The sequence below is a fragment of the Mustela nivalis genome (genome assembly GCF_964662115.1).
Source record: "Mustela nivalis genome assembly, chromosome: 16".
NCBI classification, from domain to species: domain Eukaryota; kingdom Metazoa; phylum Chordata; class Mammalia; order Carnivora; family Mustelidae; genus Mustela; species Mustela nivalis.
The window spans coordinates 11,116,429-11,132,208 of NC_139035.1; the positions used below are offsets into that span (position 1 = coordinate 11,116,429).

At 38.6% G+C, this 15,780-nt stretch overlaps 1 protein-coding gene across 16 annotated transcripts in view; it reads right to left on the reverse strand.

The window, feature by feature from the left end:
- AHCTF1 (AT-hook containing transcription factor 1) overlaps positions 1 to 15,780 on the reverse strand; it is an 82,576-nt gene that overhangs the window by 61,188 nt on the left and 5,608 nt on the right. For 8 of the 16 annotated variants that reach the window (XM_082702333.1, XM_082702344.1, XM_082702339.1 and 5 more), the window contains 3 exons: positions 7,375 to 7,499; positions 4,478 to 4,731; positions 660 to 840 (listed from right to left, as the gene is read on the reverse strand). In XM_082702333.1, coding sequence (XP_082558459.1) covers positions 660 to 840; positions 4,478 to 4,731; positions 7,375 to 7,492 — 553 coding nt within the window. In that variant the 5' untranslated portion in view covers positions 7,493 to 7,499. Of the gene's footprint in view, positions 1 to 659; positions 841 to 4,477; positions 4,732 to 7,374; positions 7,500 to 13,413; positions 13,562 to 15,780 lie in introns of all 16 variants that reach the window. The other 8 variants (XM_082702340.1, XM_082702337.1, XM_082702335.1 and 5 more) reach the window with 2 other exon arrangements.

The window sequence follows — 15,780 nt, forward strand, 5'->3', positions numbered from 1 at the left end:
GAGAGGCAGGCAGAGAGAGAGGGGGAAGCAGGCTCCCTGCTGAGCAGAGAGCCCAATGCAGGACTCAATCCCAGGACCCTGAGATCATTATCTGAGCCAAAGGCAGAGGCTTAACCCACTTATTTCTGCCAAGTAAGTTTTTTTTCAAGTCGCATTTTACAGATTTAAAATTTTGCTCAGAAATCTGACTTGGTTCTTGAGTTTTTGGTAAAATACAATTTTTACTACTTGCAGTTTTAAACAGTTTTACTATGCACTGACAATTTTTATTAGTTATGCTCATTATAAACTGGGATAAAATAATGATCATTTCTTTCTTAGCTGATCTACAGAGGAACAGCTCTGCCCTAATATTACAGGATTGCTTTAACTATCAAGAAGGTCTTCAAGATCAAATGGTCCTTTCCTGAAACATTGTAACACATACACTTTCTAAGATTTTTAGGTTAGGGGTGCCTGGGTGGCTCAGTAGGTTAAAGCTTCTGTCTTCACCTCAGGTCATGATCTCAGGGTTCTGGGATCAAGCCCTGCATCTGGCTCTCTGCTCAGATGTTTTTAAAAAAGATGTTTTAAAAACAAACAAACAAACAAACAAACAAACAAACCAATCCGCTGCATCAGAATATTCAGATGCTCAGTTTTGGGTTTTGAACAATTACCTGAGGCTTCTAACTCATTCTGACTGCACGACATGTCATCCAGACACAGGTCAACAAGAAGAATCTGCCCAACATCGGTCACCACTGCAGCCACGCCAAAAAGCCATCGCAGGCTTGGGTGCAAATGCTGAGTGCTGGCACTGGCTCCTCCATGACTAATTATGGGTTCAATTGCTGTCACCTAGAAAAGCAGAACAAAGCATTTGTTTTTCTTATACAAAGTGAGAAAATACAATTAAAAAACTCAACAAACAAATTGGAAGTTAAAGCAGATTTTTAGTTATCATGGATTTAAACATTTTCTATTAGAGAATTATAAATTTGCATTTGATACCTGTAAATCTGAATAACACTATGAAATCTTCAGATAAAATAGAAATGACACCGTTATTTCAATGTAAAACAAATCATGCAGTTGGAATAATAACGGTGTTTACTCCAAGTTTACTGTATGCCAGGCCTTGCGCTAATTGGTTCACTAACATTCGTCATAACCCCGGATACTGGATCACATATAATTCTACCTGTTCAAAGATGAAACCATGCTGAAACTTAGAAAGTTTAGCTGGGGTTATTCAAGTCAGACATTAAGTGTAAAACTCAAACTTAGATTTTTTTCTCTTCAAAGCTCTCAACCAGGGGCGCCTGGGTGGCTCAGTGGTTTGGGCTGCTGCCTTCGGCTCGGGTCATGATCTTAAGGTCCTGGGATCGAGCCCCGCATCGGGCTCCCTGCTCCGCAGGAAGCCTGCTTCCCTCTCTCTCTCTGCCTGCCTCTCTGCCTACTTGCGATCTCTGTCTGTCAAATAAATAAATAAAATCTTAAAAAAAAAAAAAAAAAAAAAGACAAAGCTCTCAACCCACTACTCCATAATCAGATTGCCTCCTTTCTTGAGGAAGAGTAAAAATAAATCATTCAAGAAAAATTTACTGTTTACTCTTTAAAACAAAAGTCCTGTTTATGCCTTGAAGCCTGAAGAGATCTAACCTTCTTTAAAAGGGCCATATAATAATGGACTTCACACTAAGCTTTGGCAGTGACTGGATCACTGACATTTAACAAGAACTTTAGTTATTTCTAATAAGTCATACTGTAGCTACATTATAGAACTATGTTTTTACCCTTCCTCTCATGTGTCAAATCTTAAATGTCTATACCTAATAAACAGTCTATTTTATACTCAGCTTTCCTTCTGTTTCCTATTAGTTCACAATTAGGTATGATATCTGATAATTAAGTACTTAGTGACTTCTACTATGATACTGATTAGTCCTAGAAAGAAAAGAGGAAATTAATTATCAATGGTTTATGCATTAATATAGAAGTTTGTTTCAGGCTGTAATTTATTTTTATTTATTTTTTTCAGGCTGTAATTTATTATCACAGACAAAAGCCTGACTCTGTCTATAATTCATTGGTACACAAAACATTCTACAGTGTTTCTAATTCTGAAAGCTGTAATTTTATGGACTGTCTTCCTTTTCCAAATTATGGCAATAATGTCTATAAATAATAGAGCACAGTCTCTTCAATTCCCTCAGATAGGGGTTAAGAAATCTATCTCAGTTTGCATTCCCCACACAAATACTCTATGATTAACTGATAATGGTACTTTAATTAATTTTAATATAAGGCAGTTAAAAGCAAACAACTTTAAAAGGAAATATTCTGCCCTAGCCAAAAGACAACTAGTCAACCAAACTTCTATGGAAGGTTATCTATCACTACTCTTCCAATGCTTCCTTTCCCCTTCCTCTTTCATGGGATGCCAACCATCCACACAACTGAGCAACCAAGAACTTATCTAAAACTCTTTTGTTTCGAGGCACCTGGGGGCTCAGTCAGTAAAGTGTCTGCCTTCAGCTCAAGTCATGGTCCCAGGGTCCTGGGAAGGAGCGCCATGTCGAGCTCCCTGCTCAGCGAGGGAGTCTGCTTCTCCCTCTCCCTCTGCCCCTCCCTCCTGTTCATGCGCATGCACACACTCCATTTAAAAAATCTTTAAAAAATAAATAAAAACTCTTGTTCCTTCTCAGTTACTCTTAACCAAATGATCAACAGGTCCTATCCATGTCACCTTCTGAATATATTCTGAATCTGCCCCATCCTCTCCCTTTCCACGGTCATTTGCCTGGTTCAGCTCACCATTATTATCTGCCCGAACTACTCCAATCCAAAGAGCTTCTTACACTAGAGTTCTGCTTTAAACTTAAAATGTCTTCACCAGAGAGTTCAGGCAGACGCCACAAACTACAAACAAGGTCATTTACTATCTCAACGCTTGGCACTTCTAGACCCTACCTCCGATTTCCCCTCTCCCGCAGCCATTCCAAATAAGCTCAGTTCCCAAATGTTCCATATACTGTGACTTTTTACATGCTGGTCTCATTGCCTGAAACGTCCAACCTCTATGAGTAGAAATTACCTATCTGTTTCCATGTTCCATGTGCTTGAGTTTATCAAAATACTTATTATAGGGGCGCCTGGGTGGCTCAGTGGGTTAAGCCTCTGCCTTCGGCTTGGGTCATGATCTCAGGGTCCTGGAATCCAGCCCTGCATCGGGCTCTCTGCTCAGCAGGAAGCTTGCTTCTCTTCCTCTCTCTCTCTCTCTGCCTGCCTCTCTGCCTACTTGGGATCTCTGTCAAATAAATAAATAAAATCTTTAAAAAATATATATTAAAAAAAAATACTTATTATATTTATGCTGTAAACTTCTGACTTATCTTCTCCCAACTAGATTATCAGCTTTTTCAACAGTGTGGACCAAGTTCTACGTCTCTACTCATCTCCAAAATTTAGCACACAGCTTGATCTATACTAAGCACTCAATAAACTGCTAAATTAATTCTGCCCTTAACATCTACACTAGCAAGTACATATAAGATAACCAGGCTATAAACCACTTCAGATCGCTATATTTGCCCACTGAGTCTGTTTTCCCAAACTGCAAAAACATAGTATTCTGACATTTATCTCTTAACTTTAAAAATTGCTCTTCTATGACTACAATATAACATTTATATGAATGCATGTATTTGTTTATATGTTATCTATTATTTGTGTATGGTTTATATATTATCCATATTGTATAGTGTTTATATGCTATTAAATATTTGTTACATTTTTTTTCCACACTATGTACAGAGAGAATTCTACTCTTACATCATTTTGCATTTATACGTCTGTGTACATTTGGTAAAGGCACATACTTTTTCTTAGCATATGGAAGAGCAGGAATAAACCTACTGAAGAAACAACCTGAATTCAAAGTACTTCTATACTTACTACTGGTTAAGATGTTTGGCATATGGAAGGCATACATATATTAGAATTAATAAATTATAAATAAATCCACTATTTAAATATCATTCAAATCTTAAACAAGGAAGACCTATCTTCCACAGTGCTCCAAGGCTACAGTTTCAAATTAAAAAAGACAAAACAAAAAATGCCATACTAATGAACATAATATTCTAATATAAACTTTCAGTGTCCTCGAAAAACACAACCGAGGATAACAAGACTCGGATGATACTTTTTAGAGAAAAGAATGTTAGAACCCTTGATGTCATCCCTACTTTCACTCTGCAATTTTCTAACCAAGAATAAGAAAGTTCTATTTTAAGTGTTATGTTCTTTTGATAATATACTATCTTGAACCTCTTTCGATCTTGAACTTCTAATGAAAACGAACACACTGTCATAGAAGTAAACAAATTATAAATGTACAGCTCAGTGAACAGTCACGAAGTGAACACACCTGTGTTCCCAGCAGGAGCGCAGCTCAGAAAGCAGAAGCTCACAGACCTTAACCAGTACCTACCCTTCCAGGGAGAACAACTGCTTTAACCACTCTGGACACACCAAGGTCATAAAGACAGAGAACACTCCCTTCGGCTTCTTCCAATCCAATTAACAATCCAACTCTCTTCTGCCAAGAGAATTCCTTCAGAGCCAGGATCACAGGCGGCTGTTGACTCACTGCACTGAATCTGTAGGCAGACAGCCGCTCTCCTGTGAGCGAGTGCACTACCTCCAGATGCTGACCACATGCCAGGCAAGCAAGTCCTCTCCTCCCTAGAAGGAAGGGGAAAAAAATGTTGCTTATTTTAATACCGTATGTACACCATCTAACTAAACAGCAGTTAGATCTTCTACATATATAATACACAGCTCATCACAGATATAACTTTATCATCTCCAAAGTGAAATCTATTTATAGAACAGAGTGGTCCCAATTAGTGAAATATATTGAATATCTATTACCTCAATAATAAAGCAGCCATTCAGTAAAGGTACCATGCCATGTGGTGCCTTTATACATGCTATAAACAGATTCTCTCATTTATTCCTTGTCACACCTCATCAGAGATAAGTTTAGTTTAAACTTTCTTTTTTTTTTTTTAAAGATTTTATTTATTTATTTGACAGACAGAGATCACAAATAGGCAAAGAGGCAGGCAGAGAGAGAGGAAGGGAAGCAGACTCGCTGCCAAGCAGAGAGCCCGATGCGGGGCTCGAACCCAGGACCCTGGGATCATGACCTGAGCCAAAGGCAGAGGCTTTAACCTACTGAGCCACCCAGGCACCCCTATTTAAACTTTCATACAGTTAAACAACTTGCTCAAATATGTATGGCTACAGGGTGGCTTAGTTTGTTAAGCATCAGCCTTCAGCTCAGGTCATATCTCAGGGTTCTGGGATTGAACCCCGTGTCAGGCTCTCTGCTCAGCAGGAAGCCTTCTTCTCCCTCTGCCTGCCACCCACCCTGCTCCTGCTCTCTCTCTAATAAATAAGTAAAATCTTAAAAAAAAAAAAAAAAAAAAAGCATGGGTACAGATACCAGAGCCAGAGTGCATCATGAGTCTAATGCCAAAATTCACACTTCCACTGCATCATACCACAAGGATTAAACCAGGTGCTCTGGCGCTCATGAAGTGGAACACACGATTCTATCCCCGAAGAGTTCAAACTTTGAGAAGACATAACTAGTGTAACAATAGGAAATACCAGAAGCCCTTCTTGACTCCTTACTAGTCATGTCTGGATTTTATTATGTACAAAATATAAAGTAACTGGGAGGTTTTTAAGCAATCTGATTTATGTTTTTAAATGTTACTCTAGCTGCTAAGCAGAAAATGGAATAATAAGGGGGAGCACAGGGTCCACACCAGAGGAGAATACCCTCTGCCTGGTCAGTGACTGTGAATAAATACAAGTGGATTGACTTTATTTATGTGGAGATTAAGCTCAGTGACAGGACTAAAAGGACTGGCTTATTGATGAATAACATATGGGGAAGGTAAGTAAAACAGGAATTAAGAACAGACTCGAATTTTCCCTTGACCAACTACATGACTGGTGGTAACTTTTCAATTTGTGATGTATACCGTGCATCTAAGTACACAGCTGGATATACTACATTGTAAGGGCAGCTACCTAGTTTAAGGAAATAGCATGGCACAATGAAAGCCCTGAATACATGGGATTCAAAAATCACTTTCACCACTTGCTGCCTGATTCTTAGCCACACAGAACAGTAAGGGTCTAATACCTCAATGAAAAGTTGTTACAGTGCCTGGCATACAGTAAGCACTGTTACTACTTTTAATAATCAAGGGAGTAGCACTCTAACTAGCTAAATGACTGATAAGTTTTGTTGTCTACCTGCTAGGATGGATAGTTGTGAAATTCATTTTCAGAAAATTCTTAGCATATGGAAGAGCAGGAATAAACCTACTGAAGAAACAAGACCTTTCACTAGACTGAAATCCACAAATTTAATGGCTACTCTGGTATGGTTTTCTGCTGCATTATATAATCAAACTACACATTAGAATCTTGTTCAGATTAGTGGAATTAAGAAACAAGACTTTCTGGGATGCCTGGGTGGCTTAATCAATAAAGCATCTGCCTTTGGCTCAGGTCATGATCCCAGAGTCCTGGGACTGAGTCCTGCATCGGGTTCCCTGCTCAGCAGGGAGCCTAGTTCTTCCTCTGCCTGCTACTCACCCCCCTTGAGCTCTCTCTCTCCTTGCTTCCCTCTTTGACAAATAAATAAATAAAATCTTAAAAAAAAAAAAACCCACAAGACTTTCTGAGTATTTTGTATTATCTACGGCCCTACAATCAGATTTTTATAATGACTATTTAGATTCTAATCCAAATTCATCACCAATAAAACTTACTGATGGATCATAAAGAAATATCAGGGGCGCCAGGGAGGATCAGCTGGTTGAGCATTCAACTATTAATTTAGGCTCAGTCATGATTTCAGGGTTGTGAGATGGAAGCCCTGCATCAGGCTCTGCACTGGGTACGGAGCCTGCTTGAGAGTCTCTCTCTCTCCCTTCCCGCCCCCTGGCTGGTGCACATAAGCGAGTGCGCTCTCGTCAGCCCCCTCAGAAAAAAAACACAAAAAAACAAAAAACAAAAAAACCCCAGCTGTGTATTTCTATTTTCTAAATATAAATATCCAACACTGAGAGATACAATATACAGCATTTTTCATAAGGAAAAATGAAAAATAACCATCCCAAGATTCAGTGAAAATATGTCTGAGAGTATACAGGTGTTATTACATAACTAACTGTAGATGTTCTATACTTATATAAGACCACCATAACCAAGTATTGTTTTCTCCACAGTAAAAAAAATTATAATACATGCTCATTAGCTTACAAATCAATCAAATCTAAGTTTTCAGCAATATTACCATACCTGCAGCAATCTTTCCCTGAAGCACAGATTCCACTGATACTTCATCTTCGAGGGCCTGAAGACTCACTTCTGGCAAGGGCAGAAGACCACTAGTCACTTTTGCTGTTAAGCCTCGCATACTTTCACTGTAAGTATTTTTAAAAGATAATATTATTACGATATATTTGTACTATAATATACTTGATTATCTCTAGCCAGAAGGAAAAAAAGAAAAAGCCACCACATAAAAGTAAATAAGCTAAAACTAAAATCTGATCATAAAACCCACTTTACGTGCTTCTGGGTCTGAGGTGGTTCCCACCTAAAAATGTATTTCCCAACAGCTTTAGGAGAGTCTAGATTTCTTAAGCCAGATGTCCTAAGGACATACATGATTCCCTAGATTGTTTGAAAACTGGTTCAATGCCATTAATCTTATTGCCTGACCTACTCTCAAAGAACTCTTCACACACAAACAGGAAGAACTAATACATTTTAGAAAAATTACTGCTATGGTCAAAGGGGAGAAAGTCCATAAAAAAATGTCCAAACACAGTTATCTCAAGAATCGAGTCTGGGATGTGTGTTTAATTCCATAGAAGAAAAAAAAAAATCAAAATGTATCTTTTGCTTCCACTATAGAGATTAGATTCCTGGATGTTCCTTATATTGTAAATAACCAAAAATGATGGTTAAAATACTTTTTGAATGAATTGATAGAGCCAAACATGAAGAGACAGCGGGGGGCACCTGGGTGGCTCAGTGGGTTAAGCCTCTGCCTTCAGCTCAGGTCATGGTCTCAGGGTCCTGGGATCAAGCCCTACACTGGGCTCTCTGCTCTGTGGAGAGCCTGCTTCCCCCCCTCTCTCTGCCTGCCGTTCTGCCTACTTATGATCTCTCTCTGTCAAATGAATAAATAAAATCTTTAAAAAAAGAGAGAGAGAGACAGCAGGATTTTGGAAACCTCTAAGCTGGCTTTGGCCTTGAGGGTTGGTTACCAAATCCAATGCTGGTGGTCTCTGACTTTGAGACTCTCGAGATGCACAGAGGCAGAAGAAAAAGCTATGGACTAACAGAGCCAAGGCACACAAAGAAGAGCCTCCTCCCCGTGCCATTCAACTCCATAAGGCTATACCATTAGCCTTATCAGTGAGATAAATCAGTGAGAAATCAATGAGAGAAGCACCCACTGTGCAGGACAGGGAGCAATAATGCTGCTCCTCTTGGCCATGGCTAGAAGTATCTGCTCAGAAAAAGAGTATTTCCCTTCACACAAAGTGGAGGCCAGAATTCAAGCTATGATATTTGACAATACTCCGACAGCAATGTTTTATAAATTATTCTCAGGTTGGTAATGCTCTACATAACCCACAGACACCACCAAATATTCTCCAGAATCTCAGAGTTCTCAAAGATGAAATTCCAAAGAAAATGACTCAGTCAAAATAACAAACTAGAACAAGGAACTCCAGCCAGCAGAATCAATCTATCAAAGATTTTAGATATTGAAAAAAAATCAGAGAACAGAAAATATGTTTAATATGGTAAAGAACTCAAAGATCTAGCTTGCTAGTGAGGAAGAAACTTTAAAAATTATAATGAAAAAGGTCAAGTAGATTTGAAAAAAGTAACATAACTCCTGGAATGAAAAATTATAAAATTTAAAACTCAATTGGTGGGGGGTGCCTGAGTAGCTCAGTCCTTAAGACTATGCCTTTGGCTCAGGTCATAATCCCAGGGTCCTGGGATGGAGCCCGACATCGGACTCCCTGCTCAGCGGGAAGCGTTTCTCCCTCTCCCCCTGCTTGTATTCCCCCTCTCGCTCGCTCTCTCTCTGCCAAATAAATAAATAAATCTTTAAAGAAAAAAAAAAAAAAAACAAAACCTCAATGGGGGAAAAAACCTCAAAGGAGTAATGAGAATTGCAGCAATATGCAACAATATGGACGAATGTCAGAGTGTGATAATAATGAAAGGAGCAGGGCACCTGGGTGGCTCAGTGGATTAAGCCGCTGCCTTTGGCTCAGTTCATGATCTCAGGGTCCTGGGATCGAGTCCCGCATCGGGCTCTCTGCTCAGCAAGGAGCCTGCTTCCCTCTATCTCTCTCTCTGCCTGCCTCTCTGTCTACTTGTGATCTCTCTCTGTCAAATAAATAAATAAAATCTTTTTTTAAAAAAATAATAATAGTAATAAAAGGAGCAAAAAATATCCGCAGAAATGATTATATTCACATAACATTTAAAAGGCTATAAAACTAAGAAAATAATATTTAAAAACACAAACATATGTAACAAAACTATGAATAAGCAAGGAAACAATAAACACAAAAACCGTAATAGTAGTTACTTGGACTATAATAGTAGTTACTTTGAGAAGAGGGAAAGGGGCTGGAATGGAAAGGAATACAGAAGAACTCCAATGTCCTTTTTCTAAAACTTTTATGGTGAGTAGACAGGTAATCACTGCATCATGATTCTTTTTAACTTACAAATATTCTTTTGTCTCCATTCAACAAATAGTACTCTTGTACCTACTTAAACAAAAGCAAACTCAAAAAACAAATAAGACAGCAAACTAGGATGAGAAAGAGAATCCCCAAACTCTTCGAGAATGTAGGACAGAGAGACAAAGAAATAAGTAGTTGAAAGTTACAGGCAAGAGGGGCACCTGGCTGGCTCAGTCAGTGGAGGATCTGACTCGTGATCTCAGCGTTGAGTTCAAGCCCCACACTGGTGTAAGTCTACTCAAAAATAAAATCTTTTAAAAAAAGTTACAGGCAAGAGAGGAAGAAGATCTCACATGTTTATTCAGAATCCCTCAAAATATAACACTAAATAATAAGGAAAAAGCAATATTCTAAGGACACCTGGGTGGCTCAGTTGGTTAACTATCTGCCTTGAGCTCAGGTCATGATCCCAGTATCAAGTCCCACATTGGGCTCCTTGCTCAGTGGGAGCTTGCTTCTCCCTCTGCCTGTCACTCCCCAAGCCTGTGCCCATGTGCTCTCTCTCCTTCTGACAAATAAAATCTATTAAGAAGACCAAAAAAAAAAAAAAAAAAAAAAAAAGCCTGGGGCACCTGGGTGGCTCAGTGGGTTGAGCCTCTGCCTTTGGCTCCAGTCATGACCTCAGGGTCCTGGGATCAAGACCTGCACATCTCTGCTCAGGAGGGTGCCTGCTTCCCCCTCTCTCTCTGCCTGCCTCTCTGCCTACTTGTGATCTCTGTCAAATAAATAAATAAAATCTTAAAAAAAAAGAAGAAGAAGAAGAATCAATGTTCTAAAAGGTATTTCCCAAATCTGTAGAGACCACACCAATTCTCTGGAATTGGGAAGAACGGTGAATCCTAGGTAGAATAAAAAGAAATGACTTCTCAACAACAGTGGAAGCCAAAAGTCTGGAATATCTTGAAAATTCTAAGCAAACACTGCTGTCAACATATAATTATGTATCCCTGGAATTATCCTTAAATATGAAACACGCTTTTAGAAAAAAACAAAAACAGTCTACCACAAATAAACTCTCCCTTAAAGGGAGTCCTAAAGAATTATAGCTAGAAGGCTTCAGGGAGAATAGCGATCAGAAAGTCTGAGACACAAAAAGAGCTCTAGATATCAGCAGTGGGGTCCCCTGAACCTCATATGATCCATGTAATAAGCATGGAAATAAACTACCAGAAGCCAAGGGATGAATCATTGGAAAAAGAGAGGAGAAACAATCCCCAAAGCTTACACAAGGCCAGGAATACCTCCAAAGTGGAAAAACCTCCTAATACATGAGGCACTGAGTAGAGTACTCAGAAAGGTACTGACTGCTTCAGTGGTGTGGGAAAAAAAAATTACCTCCCCCCTTTAAAAAAGATTTTATTTATTTGAGACAGACAGAAAGCGAGAGAGAGCACAAAAAAGAGGTAGACCTAGAAATAACACAGAAGTTATAATTACTGGATGAGGACATTAAATCAGTTATCCTAGCCATAATACCTCTGTCCAAGAAGACAGAAGATATATCAGAAGATATAAAAAAGACCAAATCAAACTTCGAGAGATGAGAAATACTGAATGGGATTCAGACACTTAAAGTATTACTGAACCTAAACATCCACAGAAGAAACTATCTAATACGAAGCACATGGAAGAGAAAAAAAAAAAAAAAAAAAGGCTGAGGCAGGAAAAGAACAGAACATCAATGACCTATGGGACAATATCAAGTGCCCTAATATATAACAGCAATCTCAAAAAAAAAAAAAAAAGGACAAATATTTAAAAACTTATGGCCAAAAGTTTCCAAATTTGATGAAAACTATAAACCCACAAATCCAAAAAGGCCAACAACTCAACCACAAGGCACATGAAGAAATGGCACCAAAATACATCATACTTGGGCTCACTTCAGCACTTCAGCAATACATATATTAAAACTGAAACAAAATATATCATATGCAAGGGAAAAAGAAAATCTTAAAAAGTATTACACTGCAAAGATGAACAAGAATGACAAGAGACTTCTCGTGTAAAACTATGCAAGCCAGAAGATGGTGAAACAATATATTTTAAGTTATGAAAGAAAAAAAAAAATTCAACCTAGAATTCTATCCCCTGTGAAAATATCACTTAAAAATGAAGGCAAAATACTTTTCAACACACAAGAGTGAAAAAGACAGTCACCAGCAGATAGGAAGTACAAAGAATGTCGAATAAGTTCCTTTAGAAAGAAGAATATTTTGAACTGAATGAAAATGAAAACATGACCTACCCAAATTTGTGTAATACAGCTTAAAGCAGTGTTTAGAGGGAAATTCACAGCACTAAACAACTAGAAGATCTCCTATCAGTAACCTAAGCTTCCACTTTAAACTAGAAAAGGAACAAATTAAACCATCAACAGAAGAAAGGAATAAGAGAACTGAATTTAATGAAACAAAACAGAAAAATCATAGTTGAAAATAATCCATGAAACAAAAAGCTGGTTCTGTACGATTAAGAAAAAAACAAAAACAAAGAAACAACAAAACAGAGAAACAGATCAATGAAATCAAGAGACCAGAGACTGAACTATTCCACTTATGACAAAAATAACATTTCAAATCACTGTGAAAATGATACCAGATGGAAAAATCACAAAATTTTAATAATGTCCTGAGATAATTTAGCCATCCCTGCTGGGAAGAAAAAAAACTCCTCCTCCTCAGTATGATACAGAAATGGGAAATTATAGATGAATAAAAGATCAGAAGGCATTCCCACCCTAAAATGAGTGGTGAGGGGAAGGAAGCTACAATCTATGAAGTAACTTCCATGTACTGGACATTAATTAGACTTCAAATCTTCAGGTAAAACTGACACCATGTCTGCCCTATAGTTTCGGGCACCCTGCCTTATCTTTGTATCCCCAGCACTATTATTCTGAGTAGCACAGCATAAAACACTTTTTGGCTAACACCAAAAGATAATGATCTTGAGGTGAAAACTGACATATGGAAATAAAAACTTTCAGGGTAGGGGGTACTCAATGGTCTAGAAAGAGAAAACTCAAGGGAAAAGAATGATCTCAGAGAGTACACAGAGCCATTTGACTTAATCACTAAATTCCAAAATATAATAATTTTTAAACTGTAAAAAAGCAGCCTAATTTGCAGGAAAACCTTAAAGGTAAAGTTTATAAATCCACAATTAATCTAAAACAAAAGGAAGTAAGGGTGCCTGGCAGACACAGTCAGTAGAATATGTGACTCCTGACCTTGGGGTTGTAAGTTCTAATCCCACGTCTGGGGCAGAACCTCCTAAAATAAAGTAAAAGGAAGTAGAAAGTTTTGTGAAACATTTGCTATCTTGAATGTATCAGTGGGTAGATTTTTATTACTATTCTGTTACCTTACATCAAAATAAATTCAACAAAATAAAGTCAAATTTGCATTAACCCATCAGAAACAGAACCCAGTGCTGTAGGGACTGTTTTCAAGTGTTAAGAGGTTCCAAGTACACTGTATCTATGTATTTTTTAATTTCTTCTTTTATTTCCTGGGTGACCCATTTATTCTTTAGTAAGATGTTTTTTAACCTCCATGTATTTGTGGTCTCTCCAGCTTTTTTCTTGTGGATTTCTTCAAGTTTCTTACTGCTGTGATTGGAGAGGTGCCTGGCTGGTTCAGTTGGTGTGTCTCTTGATCTCAGGGTCGTGAGTTTACACCCCATGTTGGGCGCAGAGCCTACTTTAAAAAAAAAAAGACAAAAAAAAAAAAAGACAAACAGCGTTGTGATGGACAATACCCATGGTATGATCCCAATCAGCTTTTTTAAAATTAGAAATGGGGGGGGGGGCACACTCAGGGTGGAGGGGCAGGGGAAAGGGAGAGAGAATTTTAAGTAGGCTCCACGCCCAGCACAGGGCTTGATCTCAAGACCCTGAGATCAAGACTTGAGCTGAGATCAAAAGTTGGATGCTTAACCAACTGAGCCAGCCAGGCACCCCAATCTCAATCTTTTTGCACTTGATGAGGCATGATTTGTGACCTAGCATGTGATCTATTCTGGAGAATGTCCCATGTACACTCAAAAAGAATGTGTATTCTGCTGCTTTAAGATGAAATGTTCTGAATATATCTGTTAAGTCCACCTGGTCCAATGTGTCATTCAGAGCCATTGTTTCCTTGTTGATTTTCTGCTTTGAAGATCTGTCCATTGCTGTAGGTGGGGTGTTAAAATCCACCACTTAAATTATGGTTCCTCTGTGTTTGTTGTGAACTATTTTAAATATCTGGGTGCTCCCAAGTTGGCAGCATAAATATTGACAAGTGTTAAGATCTTCTTGTTGAATAGATCCCTTTATTATGATATAGTGAGTGCCCCTCTTCAGCTCTTATTACAACAATTGGTTTATAATCTAGTTTGTCTGATCTAAGGATGGCTACCTGGCTTTCTTTTGATGTCCATTAACAATGAGAAATGTTCTCCATCCCCTTGCTTTCAATCTGCAGGTGTCTTTGGGTCTCAGATGAGTCTCTTGCAAGCAGCATACAAATGGGTCTTGTTTTTTTAATCCATCCTGACACTCTATGGCCTTAAACTGGAGAATGTAGTCCATTTACACTGAGTAATTATCGAAAGATATGAATTTAGTGTTCTTGTATTACTTGTTAAGTCGTCATTTCCAGAGAATTTCTGCTCTAGTCTTTATTTGTTTTGGTCTTTCTTTTTCCACTCAAAGACCCCTTTAATATTTCTTGCAGGGCTGGTCCAGTGGTTATGAACTCCTTTAGTTTTTGTTTGGGAAACTCTTTATCTCTTCTACTCTGAATGGCAGCCTGGCTTGATAAAATATTCTGGACTAGCTATTTTTCCCATTCAGCAGGTTGAACATACCAGGCCACCTTCTTCTGGCCTGCCAAGCTTCTGCGGTGACATCTGCTGCTAACCTGATGTGACTTCCCTTATAAGTTAGGGACTTCTTTTCTCTTGCTGCTTTGAGGCTGTTTTCTTTGTCTCTGTATTTTGCAAGTTTAGTGTGTCTTGGTGTTGGCCTGCTTGTATTGATTTTTTTTTGGAGTTCTCTGTGCCTCTGGATTTGGATGTCTGTTTCTTTCCCCAGATTAGGACACTTTTTGGCTATAATTTCCTCAAATAAGCATTCTGCCTCCTTTGCTCTCTCTTTTTTTTTTCTTCTGAGACTCCTATGAAATTCTTCTTCATCTGAGACTCCTATGAAATGAGCATTATTACATTTTATGGAGTCACTGAGTTCCCAAAGTCTACATTCATGATCCAAGAGTTTTCTTTCCATCTTCTTTTCAGTCTCATTATTTTCCACAATTTTACCTTCTATGTCACGTACTCGTTCCTCTGCTGCTTCTATCCTTGTGCTCACTACACCCGGTCAGTTTCAAATCTCAGTTATAGCATATTTTTATTTTGGCTTGACTAGGTTTTAAGTGTTTTATCTCTGTGTTAAGGTACTCCCTGGTGTCTTCTATGCTTTTCTCAAGCACAGGTAGTATCCTTATGATTGACTGTTGTCTTAAATTCTGGCTCCGGCATATTACTTCTCTGTTTCAATGAGATTCCTGGCCATGACTTTTTCTTGTTCTTTCTTTTGGGATGAATTCCTCCTTGTCCAAGTCTCTGTCTTCAGTATGTTAGGAAGTCCTGTTATGTTTCCTGTTCTTGAGAATACTGTAATGGCTTTATTATGAAGAGGCCATATATCATCCAGGGCCTGGTGCTTCAGGCAGTGTCCTGTCGTGTGCTTTGTGCCACCGCGCTGCTGTGTTTGGGCTGCTCTTTCCCTCAGGTCAGTCCTCTGCAGAGTTTCTCCGTGCCTGCAGTGGGCAGTGTTTGGCCCTTGGTCAGAGTGTGGCGAGTTTTAACTAGATGTGCTCTGGTCTGCTTGTTAGAAGAGACCTGATGCGGTTTCCACTGGAGCTGAAGTTCT